Source organism: Stegostoma tigrinum, chromosome 26 (assembly GCF_030684315.1).
Source record: "Stegostoma tigrinum isolate sSteTig4 chromosome 26, sSteTig4.hap1, whole genome shotgun sequence".
Lineage (NCBI taxonomy): Eukaryota > Metazoa > Chordata > Chondrichthyes > Orectolobiformes > Stegostomatidae > Stegostoma > Stegostoma tigrinum.
The window spans coordinates 21,088,850-21,103,147 of record NC_081379.1 but is presented as its reverse complement, the minus strand read 5'-3'; the positions used below and the strand labels follow the sequence as shown (position 1 = coordinate 21,103,147).

Genomic DNA, 14,298 nt, shown 5'->3' with positions numbered 1-14,298 from the left:
ACATCAGGGAATAGGAGGATAATGCAGGCAAGTGATTGATTTAGATGATCAGCCATGATTTAACTGAATGGCAGATGAGGTTCTACAGGCTGAAAGACTTACTTCTGCTCCCACATTCTTAAGTTGTTTGTGCAGGAGATTTTAATGCATGCGTGTCTATATTGTAAAACAATCTGCTGTGTTTAAGAAAGAACCAAACAAATTCAATTCTCACCTATTTCTGTTAAATTGGATTGCAAAGTCAGTCATTACTTGCATGGCTTTGTTCATCAGGGAGAGATCCATGTAGATATGACCCATGCGGCGTGAAAATGTACCAGAAATCTCAAGACCCTTAGCTTTTGCAGCTGGCAACCAAACCTGGTAAAAATAAAAGTGTAAGCAACTGGAACAGCTCTGTGTAGAAATCTTTGAAAATAAGAAAAACGGGAGTTATAATTTCAAACAATCTGATAACATATTGCAGGGGGGATGGCCTCGTGGTATTATCACTGGACTGTTAATCTAGAGACCCAGATAATATTTCTGGAGACCCAGGTTCAAATCCCAACACAGCAGATGATGGAATTTGAATTCAATAAATATCTGGAATTACAAAATCTAATAATGACCATGAATCCATTGTCAACTGTCAGAAAAAAACCACCATCTGGATCACTAATGTCCCTTCGGGTAGGAATCTGCCATCCTTACCTGGTCTGGCCTACACATGACTCCAGACCCACAGTAATGCGACTGACTCCTAAATGCCCTCCAGGCAATTAGGGATGGGCAATAAACGCTACCTAGCTAGCAGCTCCCTCATCCCGTGAATGAACAAAGAAACAAAAATATTGCACTTCAGTTTTCTAGGCAAATTATGAAGAAAGGAAAAAGTTTGTCAAAGGGCCACATATCTAGACAATGCATTTTGATCTGCCAAAGCTTCCTTTCACAACAAACTAACAATACTGTATGCATCTGGATTTTGAGAAAATATAGTAAAACCTATGATAACTAAGATAGGGCTAATTCCAGCTATTACATTTACGTTACTAGTGTCCAATTATTAAGTCAATCAGAAATGTTCAAATTAGTATAACTGTTTAAGTGATAACAGTTTAAAAAATAAACTAAAATAACAATGTCTCAATATTCAACAGCGATGACATAAAACATCAAATGGTGATGTAAATCTACATATGTACAAAATGCTTGTTACAGCCTATTTCCACCACATCAATTAGAATGGGCAACATATTTGAAGGGGACCTGTCTCGATAATCTTGCAGCCAATTAAATAAACTGGAAGTGACAAATCTTCAGAAGACGGGAAATAATAGAACCCAGTAATGTACCTCCTGACTGCGCACTCTCAAACTTAATGTTAGTCATGTTGATCAAGTGAGATAGAGAACATTGTTAGTCATGTAGCTCAGAGTAATTCATCCTGGAAGTCGGCAGAATGAATATTGAAAGTTTACTTATTTAAAATGTACTGTCGACATATTTCATACCACTGAATAGCAGTAGTGGAAAAAAAAACACAACCAAGCACAGAAAAGGCACTCAATTGTTAGCTAGTATTCCCTAATCAGAAAGGAGGTGTGAATGAATGGAAAAGAATAAAACAGGATCTTGCGACACCCAACAGTCTTATGACCTATGATACAAAATCACTAAGGCAAGAGGGTGTGGAGCTGGAGGAACACAGCAGGCCAGGCAGCAGAGAAGCAGGAATCTGGTGTTTTGGGTCCGAAATGTCAGCTTTCCTGCTCTGCTGATTCTGCCTGGCCTGCTGCGCTCCTCCAGCTCCACACCTTATCTCAGACTCCAGCACTGGCAGTTCCCACTATCTCTTAGGAAATTAGGTAATAGGGGAAAATGAGACACACATTCTAGGAAAATATAACAATTTGCTCATTACCGCATTGCATGAAAATGAAAGTTAACGAAAAAACTGTAAATGGTGTCTGTACAAAGCATACTAATACTAAACCCTATCCACAGCACTCAAGCATTTTGCATTCACTTGTTCTGAACGCAGGGGTGCACTTGCAAAATTGCAGATTTGTGTTAATTTGGACCTTCATTGCTATGTATCATTAAAACAAAGTTAATAAGCTGCAACTGAAATGTGCATGCATTACAAGTGCTCCGTTTTCCAAAGTGAATGGCTTCTCGTCAGGTTTTAGGCTTTTAATTAGCACTGTGGGGCATTTTAGTGTACTTTCAAGACTATTACAATTCCACTAATTTTGTGCTTAGAGTTTTTTGTGAAGAACCAAATTGAGCAGAATCATAATAAAGTATCCCTGACCATATATAAAGGAGCAACCACTTAATTACTAGTAGTTCAAACTGAAGTCATTTGGAGAGAAGCAACTATAGCTCTTGGCTTACAATATGCTACTGCTGACTGTTTATAGCACTAATAGAGTCACAAAATGCAAAAAACACAGGTCGATCCATACTGATTAGGGAGTTAACTAAGTAATGCTGCCTCATCACCGTTTAGGTAGAAAAGAAAAAAAGAGGAAATAGCTGCACTTGGGCAGAGTTTTGTCTTATAATCAGCTACACGCAGCACAGGTATGAATGTGGAAGCAGGGCATCAGCTGCTTTGAGCAGTGAGACACTTAGGCTAGATGGCAGGCGATGGGATAATCCATCCTTCAAGAAAGAACATCAAAAGCAAATAAATAACTCTTACAGTTTTGGGGGCAACGTAAGAACCAGATGGCATGTTCATTCCACCAGCAAGATCAAACAGGTCACTTAAACCACCTCCCAATGGTGCATTCAAGGATGTTGGCACGACTGCTGGAGTTCCATAGCCCGCACCAATCTGTACAAATAACAAAAGATACCTTTGTCACATACTGCATTGCATTCACTATAGAAGTAGCTGCATACTTGATTTTAATTGTGCACACTGCAGGGAAAAAAACCAAGGTACAAACTAATGATCAGTTCATCAATATTGATTTATACAAATAATCTACATTTGTGACGTGTGACAACATATAAAGAGAGAAATCAAAGTTCGAATTACTATAAACAGAAATGAAGAAATTACATTTCAACGCAGTGGGCTAACAACAGTTTTTGAAATCAATTCAAATCAGTGATGGGTAAATTTTCCTTCATTAAAACTAAAACCAGTTCTATTGCAATGGTCTGATTGGATGCTAGGCTTTCCATAAATAATCAAATTGGACAATGAGGTAAACGGACGTAATTTCAGTTTACCTGGGGCTGTATTCAAATGGATGACTTTTTTAAAAAAAACACAAACCAAACGTAACTTACTCATGGACCTCTACAGTGCATAGCCTCAGTAAGAATTAAATATTTTGCTTCATAAGGAACACAAGTATAATCCATGTTGCATAGAGTTTTTATTGCTAAAATGCAGGATTTTGTTTCCTTAAGAATATAACGTGCAAATGCTCTGCATTCTTGATTCAACATTTCAAGTTTAGCTCACATTGACTTTCTTTTATTCTTATTTTAGAAAGCATCTAAATTCACAAGATTTAATTGTTAAGAATTAGGAATTAAGGCTGATTTTAATAAGAATTCAAGTGGTTTGTGAATTGTAAAAGATGAAAAGCACATCAGCTGCAGATTAGAGGGGAACAGCATTAAGTCATAAAATCATTGCTCTCTTTAAAAAAGTGGACGTGTGGTACAACATTTTGATATATTTATGAAGCAGATATGCAACTTACAGCAGGACTTCCGCTTAGATCGCCACCAAGCTAAAAGAAAACAAAATAATTTGATTGCACAATGCAGATAAAAAAAGTACATTCTGAATAAAAATGATAAAAAGTGTATATTTTATTCTGCAACATCTAAAATGTTGATTCTCTTCACTAATAAGCCCAAATTATTGGAACTTGAGATCGGATAATACATAATCCGTAAACTATAAGTATCCTGCAACTTTAACTTGGAAACAAAAATCACCAGCCAAAAGGACATAGGATCATACCCCTTCGGTCTCATCGCCCATCTCCAGACACGAATATGCAAAGACAGAGGCAACGCAAGGACATTCACATGCAAGCAGAAGTAGAGTGAAAAAAAAGGAACAGCATAAATTCAAAGAAGAAACACAGCATGATTAGTATACGTATATCAGCTTCAACTATTAAACGAATACCAACTAAAAATAAAACATCAATATTGCCTCGACAGTGTCAAACATACAATATTTCAGTGCATCTGTTGAATTTCTAAAGTAATGTTAAAACTACTTGACATTATAGAATTGTTAAAATTCAAATGTCAACATACAAGCAATAGTTATCCATTAGTTAAGGCAAAATCTGAGAATAAGAAATAAAATAGGACTCTAAAGCATTGAAAGAAAGTTAATTACTCTTATTAGAGTCTTCTTATTTTTATACTGAAAGCTAATAAAATTTCTGGACAGGTGAAATTTAAAAGAAAGTTGTTCTGCTCTTTACGTGCTGTACAATACTATACTCCTGAAATGAGAAGAGGGGCTAAAACATGATTGAACACTACAACCAAATTAAATACGCCATCATAACATCTTAACTTAACTTTGACAGGTGCACTGACAATTTCTAAAAAAAGTTTGAAAAACACAGGGTTTTAGAACCCTGTAGTTATTTGCCTACCAAACTGTCCAATCCACCACCAAGAAGGTCCATGGCTCCCATCTGAACTGTTGATGAGGGGATAGGGGGAACATTAACTGGAGGTCCAAGGTCCAGGTTCAGTAGATCACCCAAAAGATCTCCCTGGGATGGTATAACAGCTGGTTGTTGCTCAGTGGGCTGTGCAGCAGTTGATGGGGTTACGTCTGGACTCTCGGTACTTTCATTCCTGAATAATGACAGGAAATTAAGCACGGGATTTACTTAAATACAGAACTGACATTACTGGAAAACCTATTTCTGTTGCTCTCCCCAAAAGCCTTAGGTTTGCCTAACTCAAATGAGACACCTTTGCCTAAATCTCTTGCTTATTTGAACCAGTCCCTAAAAATCCTATAGGTTAACCTGATGAATAGTTAACATCCCTTTTACTACTCTTGTGCACAATCCCTTGATCTCAGTTTGGTTGTTTGATAAGGTGTGAAGCAGTAGATCAGTAAAATGGATGTTAAATTTTCAACATGATCTGTTGGAATTTTTGTTCAAACAAGCAAGTGATTTAGTGAAGGTTCTCTTATTTGCAGGAGGTAAACCTAATGGTGGAAAGGAAATTGGAGTGAAAACAAACTGCCAATAAACAATTCAGTTTATACACAATTACTCCATAGTTTTACAAGTAAACATCATTCATAATCTCTCATACTTGAAGCAAGTCAGTCAAATGCTACATTTGAATGGTCTATTCAAAATGGTCTATTTCACAAGACAATGGGCACAGACAAGTCTTCTTTTCAATTAGTAGGTGTATTCATTAAAAAAAAAAGTTGTGTAGTCAGCCAGATTAATGATCTGTCTGGTTCAAGAAAGCCAAAACAAAATGCCCTTAGGGAATTTTTACTTACGATCCGGACCGTGGCGGCAATCTCTTGTGTTGAACACCTCTGCTACCTTCCACAAATGCACTGGGTGGCTTATGGTATACAGAAGCCAGGGTTCCAATGTGGCAAATTAATTCATCAAGGAGGGTTGGCTCAATTAGGTCTGTTTCTTCTGAAATCAAGGGTTTCTCTGCCAAAACAACTTCCTTTGCAGCTACTGGATCTGTAGAAAGTAGACGCCAGTATATGTAGCCACGGTCTCGCAGATCAGGATTGTCAGAATCCTGCAAGACAAAAAAGATTTTGCTGAAATAGTAATTATGCCCAGGCTAGAGATCAGTGATAATGGCACACAATTTTTGATCTTTAATCACTATAACCAGTCACTGAAATGCTGAATAAAGAAAACAATCTCAACAACATCTTTCATTGTTTAGTCCATTCTGAAAGCATCAGGCAGCAAACATTCATTAATTGAAACATAATATTGTAAAAATAGCAGGATGATCCTAACAAAAAGTAGTACATTATTGCATCTTCACCTGCTGCCGGTCTACTTCATAATATCTTTAGCCATTCTTCAATACAGCACTCAACAGGCGATAGGGAAATAGTCAGTTGACATTCAATTATACCACTGATTTTAGGCACATCTAATAAGCTGGGGTGAACTAAATATGCTATGTTTCTTCCCAAAGATGTCAGGGGAACATGACTAGTGACAGTGATGAGATGTAGTAATAGCACCAGTTTAGAAATCCAGAGGCCCACAATAATACTCTGCAAATGAGTACAAGCCTCACCATGCAGCCTGTGGAATTTAATTTTAGATGTATTAATTGAACTTAAAGCTACTGTCAGTATGACCATGAAACCATTCTTAATTGTTGATAAAAACTCACCTGGTTGACCAATGTCCTCTAAAAAACAAAATATGCCATTTGTAACCAGGTCTGGCCTACAAGTGACTTTAAACTCTCAGCAATGTGGTTGACTCTCAACTGCCCTCTGAAATGCCTAGCAAGCCACCTGGTTCAAGGACAATTTATTTATCAGCTCAAGCTTAATTGAAGTCCAACTCTTGCAGCATGCTACATAAAATGCTTCATTACATGAAGAGCTGCAAATGGTATTCAAAGCTGTGCAATCATCAGCAAAAGCCCCAACTTTTGACCCTACGATGGAAAGAAAGCTATTCACAAAAGTGCTGAGACAGTTCAAACGAGGACACTACGCTGAAACTCCTGTACTAATGCCCTTGGGATTGATGCTTGACCTCTAAAAACACACAAACATCGTCATTGTTAAAAAGGTAGATTGCAATCAAAACAGGAATTTTAAATAATCTCCTCTGGCTTCAATTTTGTTAGGCTCTTTGATGCCACTCAGTCAAATGCTGTCTTGGTGTCAAGTCTCGTCACAACTCTGGAATTTAGCTCACGTCAATATTTGCACCAGGGCACAAAGCGGTCTGGATACAAGTGGTCCCAGAGAAATCACAATTAAGTACTGGTGAGGGTAATGTTGAGTAGGCATGACTTGTTCATTCTATCACTTTGACAATGTTCAAGAGTACATTAACAGGGTAATAACTGGCTGGCCTGTTCATGTCCAGTGTTTAATGGATAGATCATACTTGAGCATTCTTCACCTTCCTGGATAGGTGTCTTTTTAGCTGTACCAGAACAACTTGGTTAGTTCTGCAGCACATATTTTCAGCATTACAGCTAAGCATAATGATAGGACCAAGTGTTTGAAGTAAAAACCAAAAGTTACCAAATATGTAGAGTTGTGTTTAACTTGTGGAAGTAGCTTTTCTTTATTGGTACAAGTTTCAAACTTTACAGTAAAAGCCAATAACTCCAAAAAACTATGAATATTTAAAGTAATTTACACTTTCCTCCCTTACCAAATAATACTGAAACATTTTCAGCATTATCAAAATGTTCCAGATTAATGTGTTTACGTTCAGTGGAAATTTTTACTTTGGGCTTCTTATACTGTCTGCTGTCTTGCTCCTCCTCTGCCTCTTACTTTCCAACACCTTTCACTTCTGAAGAAATTATACCAGACTTGAAATGTTAACCATTTCTCTCTCCACAGATGTTGTCAGACCTGTTGAGTTTCTGTAACATTTTGTGTTGCTTCAGATTTCCATCATCTGCAGTATTTTGCCATTATTACAGAAGGGAGAGCTGCGAGAGAATGGAAGGCAGGAGATATTGAATGATGGAAAAGTTAGTCTTTTAGGACTAAAGCTACCCTGTCTTATATGACCAAGCCAGTTTTCTGAAGGAGGGTCTAGGCCCGAAACGTCAGCTTTCCTTCTCCTCTGATGCTGCTTGGCCTGCTGTGTTCATCCAGCTCTACACCTTGTTATCTCTTATCAGGTGTTCATTTTGTTTGGTCAATATTAGAGACTCGTACCAGCATGAATCTAGTCTTCTCATGTCCTGTTGCTTTCACCAGAACTATTTCTGAACCTTCAAATGCCACAGTCTGCAGTGCTGAGCGTATCAAAATTCATGAAGATTTCACCCATGCTGCTCAAGTTACATAATATGTACTGTGAACAAGCTTGGTCTTCTGAAGCAACATCAGATTGCATCATTTCATAATATAGCATTCCATATCAAATAATTAATAAAAACCAAGAGAACTGTGGATGCTGTAAGTCAGGAACAAAAAATAGAAGTTGCTGGATCAGCTCAGCAGGTGTGGCAACATTGGTGAAGAAAAATCAGAGTAAACGTTTTGGGCCCACGACCCTTCCTCAGAACACAGAAACCAGACCTGAAATATTTACGCTGATTTTTCTTCACAGATGTTGTCAGATCTGCTGAACTTTTCCAGCTACTTGCTTCTTTACACCAAATAATTGCTTGTCTGAAATCTCCGCTGGATCCAGTGCTTGATTTAGACAACTTACACATTACATTTCTGGTAACACTAACAATTCCCATGATTTTAGCATAGTCATCCTGATAATTCCTTCTCAATGTCAAGTCAATGACTGGTCCTTTATCAGATGGTGCATTTGGTCTTGTGCTCCTTCAGGCCAAATTACTTTTTCCATTCTAGCATTTGTTTTTTTTTAAACCAACTCTATACTGTCTTACTGCAAAGCAGCTATTTAATAAGATAACAAATATTATGACTTCTAACTTAGAGGCAGCTTCATATTTCATTCATTTTTCTCGATAACCCATTTCTGTTTAGCACTCACCATGCCATACACAGCCTGCTGTGCAGCCATGACTTAAATGCCTGTGAACCATCTTTACAGCACAGGCAGTACTGCCTGTTTGCACTGTAAGTTGGTGCATAAAATCAAGGGGGTAAAACATTCACTTTTTGGGGCTAGAGAGGAGAAATCGAGGTTGGTTACTAATGACGGCATAGCGTTTCATGCTGAAAACTGGAGGTCACATTACGCACAAAAGCATGTTTTTTAGTACTTTTTCCACACCTTGGCACAAAAGACAGGCAACTGACTTTCTTCACACAAAGGCAAGTATAGGATAAGTTGGCTTTCATGTTCGCCACCAATGAGGAGGCTGGTGAGAAGTTCTGAAGAGACTGGGTTTGTGGAAATGTAAGGTACCATTAGATTGGTCCTTCCTGCTGGCAATCTGTTTCAGCATAGCTACAATAACTTCAAGAATAAGTGGAACAATATTCAAAGGATATTTGAAGACTTGCCCTGGCATGGCAGGGAGAAGGAGCTGATATAAAGCTGGAATGAGTTTGGAACTTGGTCTGCAAGGTCTGCATACTTGCTAGGAGCATGCCATGAAGTTAAAACATGTCAGAGTATTTTAGCTGGGTTACTAGTTAATAATGAAAACACCTTTCTTTAGGTTGATGTATTAGTTAAGTAAACATTATTGTTAAATAATATTTGTTTGAGTTTGTTTCTTTGTTGCCATAAAGGTCTTAAAATATGTGATCACATCCTTTGGTCAGTCACTGGGCAATCTTTTGATCTCTACAGGGCTTGTAATAGTCCTATAAAAAAAGGGACTGAGCAAAAAACAAAAAAATTGAATTCGGTTACAACCTACAGCTGGGTTCCAACTTAGTCAGATTTACTAAACACATGGAAAAATAAACAAACCTGCGTGGCTAAGCTGAGAACCTGCTGCACGAGTTCCTGCGTCTCAGTTGGTTTTTTTAAGAACAGTTTCACAATAGCTGTCAAAAGCTGAAGCTGAACCTATCACAAAAGACAAAATTGCCATGAGAAATCATGAACCATACTTCACCTCAAAGTTTTACTGATATATTTTCTAGAAAAATAAAAATAGAACTCCATTTGCAAGTATACCCTGTCAATGAAAATATATATCAGTATGTAACAAATATTCATAATAATGAGTACTATAAAAATAATATTCTGCTCTTTGTGGACAGTCTTAAGGCAGTGGTGTCCAGGTTTGCAGGGGATACTAAAATAACGAACATATTAAAACAATTCTGAATGTCACAGAACCACTAACCACTTACATCCAATCATCTCCTTGTTTGCTTATACTGAAAAATGCAAGGTCAACTTCTTACCTGTGTGCTTTCATCATGGAATCCTTCCAAGAAGCTCTCTAATAGTTCATCAGCATTGTCGATTCTTTCTGCGTATTCACCTACAATCCAGATCATGGCAGCTCGTGCTTCTGGTTCATCCAGCGAGTCAAGATTTTCACAAAGTGTAGCAATAACACTTTCATACCTTGATTTATAAGGCAGAAGACATTTATAAAAAGGACCCTTAACCATAGCACACGTCAGCTATTTCACTATTTCCATTGTATTGAAAATGAGGAGGAAATGGAGTCAGGGCCCAACTTGATTCTGGAATGAAATGGAGCAAATCTCCTATACAGCAGAGTATAATCCACTCTTAGAATCAAGTGAGGTCATTACTGAATTTATATTGCAACTTCTTTTGTAATGGTAATGCATGTGCAATTTTTATGCAGCCCAAGATTCACAGTTATTATAATTCTATGAACTAAAATGCATTAAATGCATTTCACTGTTCAAACAGGGCTAAAGACAGAATCAACCAGCAGCAGAAATCAAAAGTACAAGTGAGCTAACCATCTACTAATGGGGCAAAGTAGAAAGAGTGTACAGAAAATAATGCAACCATGTCATTTTCATGTGGCATGCATACTGTCTCTCAATTCTAAATTGTACCAAAGACAAGTCAATCTTAAGGTATTAAAAAGACTAGTTTCAATTATAGGAAGATTGGGACAAATAAATTTTAGATAATCCAACCTAATACTTAAACAGCAATATAATCTTAAATTTATGATTACAATGATCAATGCAAACTGCGATCATTACTGAAATTAATAGTAATCAATTCAGTTTTTAGATTATATTGTCTTGTTTATGAAGCAATTTAAAATAAATATTTAGTTAACAATTACAACTGCAAAACCTTAAAAACCAAAATAAAGAGGGTATTTTTAAAAAGTACTCTTAAGAGACAGCGCTTGCTGAAAAGTTTAGTTACATTAAGTCGCACAACATGGAATGAGTCAGTTTTATTTGTGTGTTGGTTTTCCTGTTCAGTTATTTACTTTGCATCAAATCTGATTGAGTGTATTTGTGCAATAGGAAGAAATATGTGGACGCTTAATAAACGTTCACATATTTCTGAGGTCAGTGGTGTGAGAAAAGGAATCTACATTATTGATATAGATACATAATTGTTAGAAAAACACAAATGGAACCTACTTGTTTGGGTATTTGCGGAAGATGTCTTTGATTACTACTATGGCTTCCTGCACAACGTAATTTACCTTTGTTTGAATGAGGTCAAGGAGTGTGCTCACACAGCGCTCTGCTGATTGCTGAAATAAACCGTTTAAGTAGTTAGTATTTACTGCAGACAGTTTTCCGTCAAATGAAAAAAGACAATTATCAATCATTACTGCCATTGTTTTATATCTTAACGCATGTCAACTTGCTCATTCCAATGTCTACGCAAGTTAGTTAAAATTCTTGAAGCAGACCTAAAATGGAATCAAAGAGTAACAAAAATTTTAATTTACTCTTACTGTGGTACTGGCAATGCTGATTTAAAAGAAATACTTGGTATCACTTCATTAAAACTGAATTAAATTTATTTAAAATTTGTAATGAAATATATTATCACAGCACAAGTTACCAAACCGAAGTTTTGGCACTGCATCAATTAGTATAACTGAATTGAGTCCTTAACACAAAAACAGGTTAATTTAGATCATTACTCCTGGCTAGTGATGGGCTTGGAAGCCAGTAACTATTTCACATCATGTGTATTTTTGATTGAGAAAATATTCAATTACAAGCCTGATCTGTGATTTCCTACCACACAAGCTTCAATATTTAGTATTTATTCCTTACCTCAACTTTAATAGCACAACGTCCAATTGCACGCACAGCCTTCCTTACAAAGTCCACATCTACTTCTGTTGCATATTCCTTCAATTCTGCCAAAACCTGCAAGTTGGAATAATTAATGTGAGCTAGTCAAATACTCCATGCAATCATAAATCAACTGGGTTATGTCACAGGATAATTAAAACATTTTGTGGTAAAACCTGTCCTCTTATTAGGATCTTGCATAATCTCCAAATTTGCAAATGTAATGATAGCCTCAATTTAATTTGGCAATATTTTTCAAAATACAGGCACAGCATTTAATATACCAATGCTAGTCTGGCCTCCAGATTAAATTTCCAATTAGATTTCAAGAAAGTGACTAGCCCACAAGAGCTGATTTAAAAAAGCTAAATACTTCATCTGAGTTGATATCTCTTATTTTGTCACAAGGTTGCCCTACTGACGACTTCAAGTTATAAAGCAACATTTACCTCTCAAATATATCATGATAAATTAATTACCAATAACCTTCTTGACAAGTTTAAAAATCTATTCTTAACAGTTAACTTCATATAATTTAGAGATCCTAGTGTTTTGGTTGTACAAAGACTTTTTTCATGAGGAAGAAACTAACAAATCAAATTAATTTAAGAACACAAGAATGCATACAATAACTATGACTTAAATTGCTGTGGGACATGATTGAAAAATTACACTTTGAGACAAATGGAACTGTCGGCTTGTCATTGCTGTTAGCAAAACAAATTCATTCATTAAAGACTTTTATCATTGGATGGAAAAAGCAAACAGTGGCATAAATATCTATAGTTAATGCAATAAAACTATGAATAAACAAGTCACAATAAAATAGACTTAAGACAATAGGCAATCCAGGTCTCACGTGCTTATTTTTTGTGAATTCTCCAGATACAGACAAACCTCATTAGGGAAACATAAAATGAATATCAATTTAAAAGTAATAAACTTTTCTGCATTTCACAGGTGTCTCAACATCCTTGCAAGTGACAAAAACAGAGTTGCTGAAAAAGCTGAACAGATCTGGCATCATCTGTGAAGAAGAAAAAAAAGTAACGTTTTGGGTCTGTTGACCCTTCCTTAGAACAGTTACATATATGAATGGAGGTCTGATGAAGGGTCACCGGACCCAAAATGTTAACTGATATTGTTTCCCCTCGCAGGTGCTGCCAGACCTGTTGAGCTTTTCCAGCAATTGCTGTTTTTGTTCCTGATTTACAGCAATCGTAGTTCTTTCGGTCTTTATCCTTGCAAGTAAAATGTACAGCAGTAAAAGGTCATTAAAATAAAACTATTTGTTGTCAACTATTTATTGAAGTTGTCAACTTCACTGGGAAAATTATTTCACAGTTCATAGCTAACAAAAAAAACCCACAAAATCCATGAAAAACAACCCCTGGTTGATGTCGATCAAATGTCTGAAAGCAAAACTGCGTGGGAAGGGTGGAGCTCATTTTGGAAATGGTTTGAACATTTATTGGGCTAAATAAAATTCAGTATTCCAAACACATCTCTTTCTAAATAAGATTTCAGCACATCAGTAAGTTTTCCAACAATCATACACAAAACATACTAAGTCTGAATAACAATCTAGAGTACAAGCAAAATGCAGCTGCATTCTGCAAAGATCAGATAAGGATGTTTCGCTATTCATGCAATTTGAAAACAAAGTATTCTTAATGTTTGACTATGGGTTAAAAATTGAGTAGTTACTGAAGGCTGATCTTCCATAAAAAGAACTGACATAATTCAAAAGCAAAATACTGCAGTTACCTGAAAACTGAAACATATATGAATACTGGAAATTCTCAGGTCTGGCAGCAAGTATGGTAAGAGAAACAGAGCTTTTTAACAAAGTTTCAAATTGACCTGAAGGCCATCTATATTGTTAACATTTTCTCTCCCCAAAAAGATGCTGACAGACACAAGTATTTCCACCATTTACAATTAACGTATTTCAGACAGTACATTTCAAATGCTAACCTGTGCAATGTTGGCCTGAGAAGCCAAGCGAATCATAATGTCCAGTTTTTCCAGTTTCACATAAATTGGATCATTGTATTTTACAAAGAAAACCTTCATCTCATGCTTAAGGATCTCAGGTCTATTTGGAAAAAAAACAAAATCCTAGTATAAAAGTGACATTTCACTTTGCTACTAATTCCTATAATGTTTCAAGTCTAGTTTTCAATAAACAAATGTATGAAGTATGATTATGTATGGTAATTTATACAGTATGAGTAGACAGCATAAAGATCTGCAACATATATCTAATTTTGAATCATTTTGCAACAGGACCAGGGAACAGTGTGGATTTTTCCTAAACATGCATTGTCGTTTATGAAAGTTGATAGCAGTTTAAATATGCTGTCATCTACTGCAGCATTTGGCATACT

General features: G+C 36.4%; 1 protein-coding gene across 2 annotated transcripts in view; it reads right to left on the bottom strand.

The window, feature by feature from the left end:
* The window catches only part of ap1b1 (adaptor related protein complex 1 subunit beta 1), a 68,767-nt gene that overhangs the window by 21,553 nt on the left and 32,916 nt on the right, over window positions 1–14,298 (bottom strand). Inside the window, exons 8-18 of one of the 2 annotated variants that reach the window (XM_048555853.1) lie at window positions 13,886–14,006; window positions 11,888–11,983; window positions 11,237–11,352; window positions 10,052–10,217; window positions 9,609–9,707; window positions 5,516–5,775; window positions 4,635–4,842; window positions 3,980–4,000; window positions 3,714–3,743; window positions 2,693–2,827; window positions 215–360 (exon numbers count right to left, since the gene is read on the bottom strand). In XM_048555853.1, the coding sequence (XP_048411810.1) occupies window positions 215–360; window positions 2,693–2,827; window positions 3,714–3,743; window positions 3,980–4,000; window positions 4,635–4,842; window positions 5,516–5,775; window positions 9,609–9,707; window positions 10,052–10,217; window positions 11,237–11,352; window positions 11,888–11,983; window positions 13,886–14,006 (1,398 nt within the window). The remainder of the gene's footprint in view (window positions 1–214; window positions 361–2,692; window positions 2,828–3,713; window positions 3,744–3,979; window positions 4,001–4,634; window positions 4,843–5,515; window positions 5,776–9,608; window positions 9,708–10,051; window positions 10,218–11,236; window positions 11,353–11,887; window positions 11,984–13,885; window positions 14,007–14,298) is intronic. The other variant, XM_048555855.1, reaches the window with a different exon arrangement.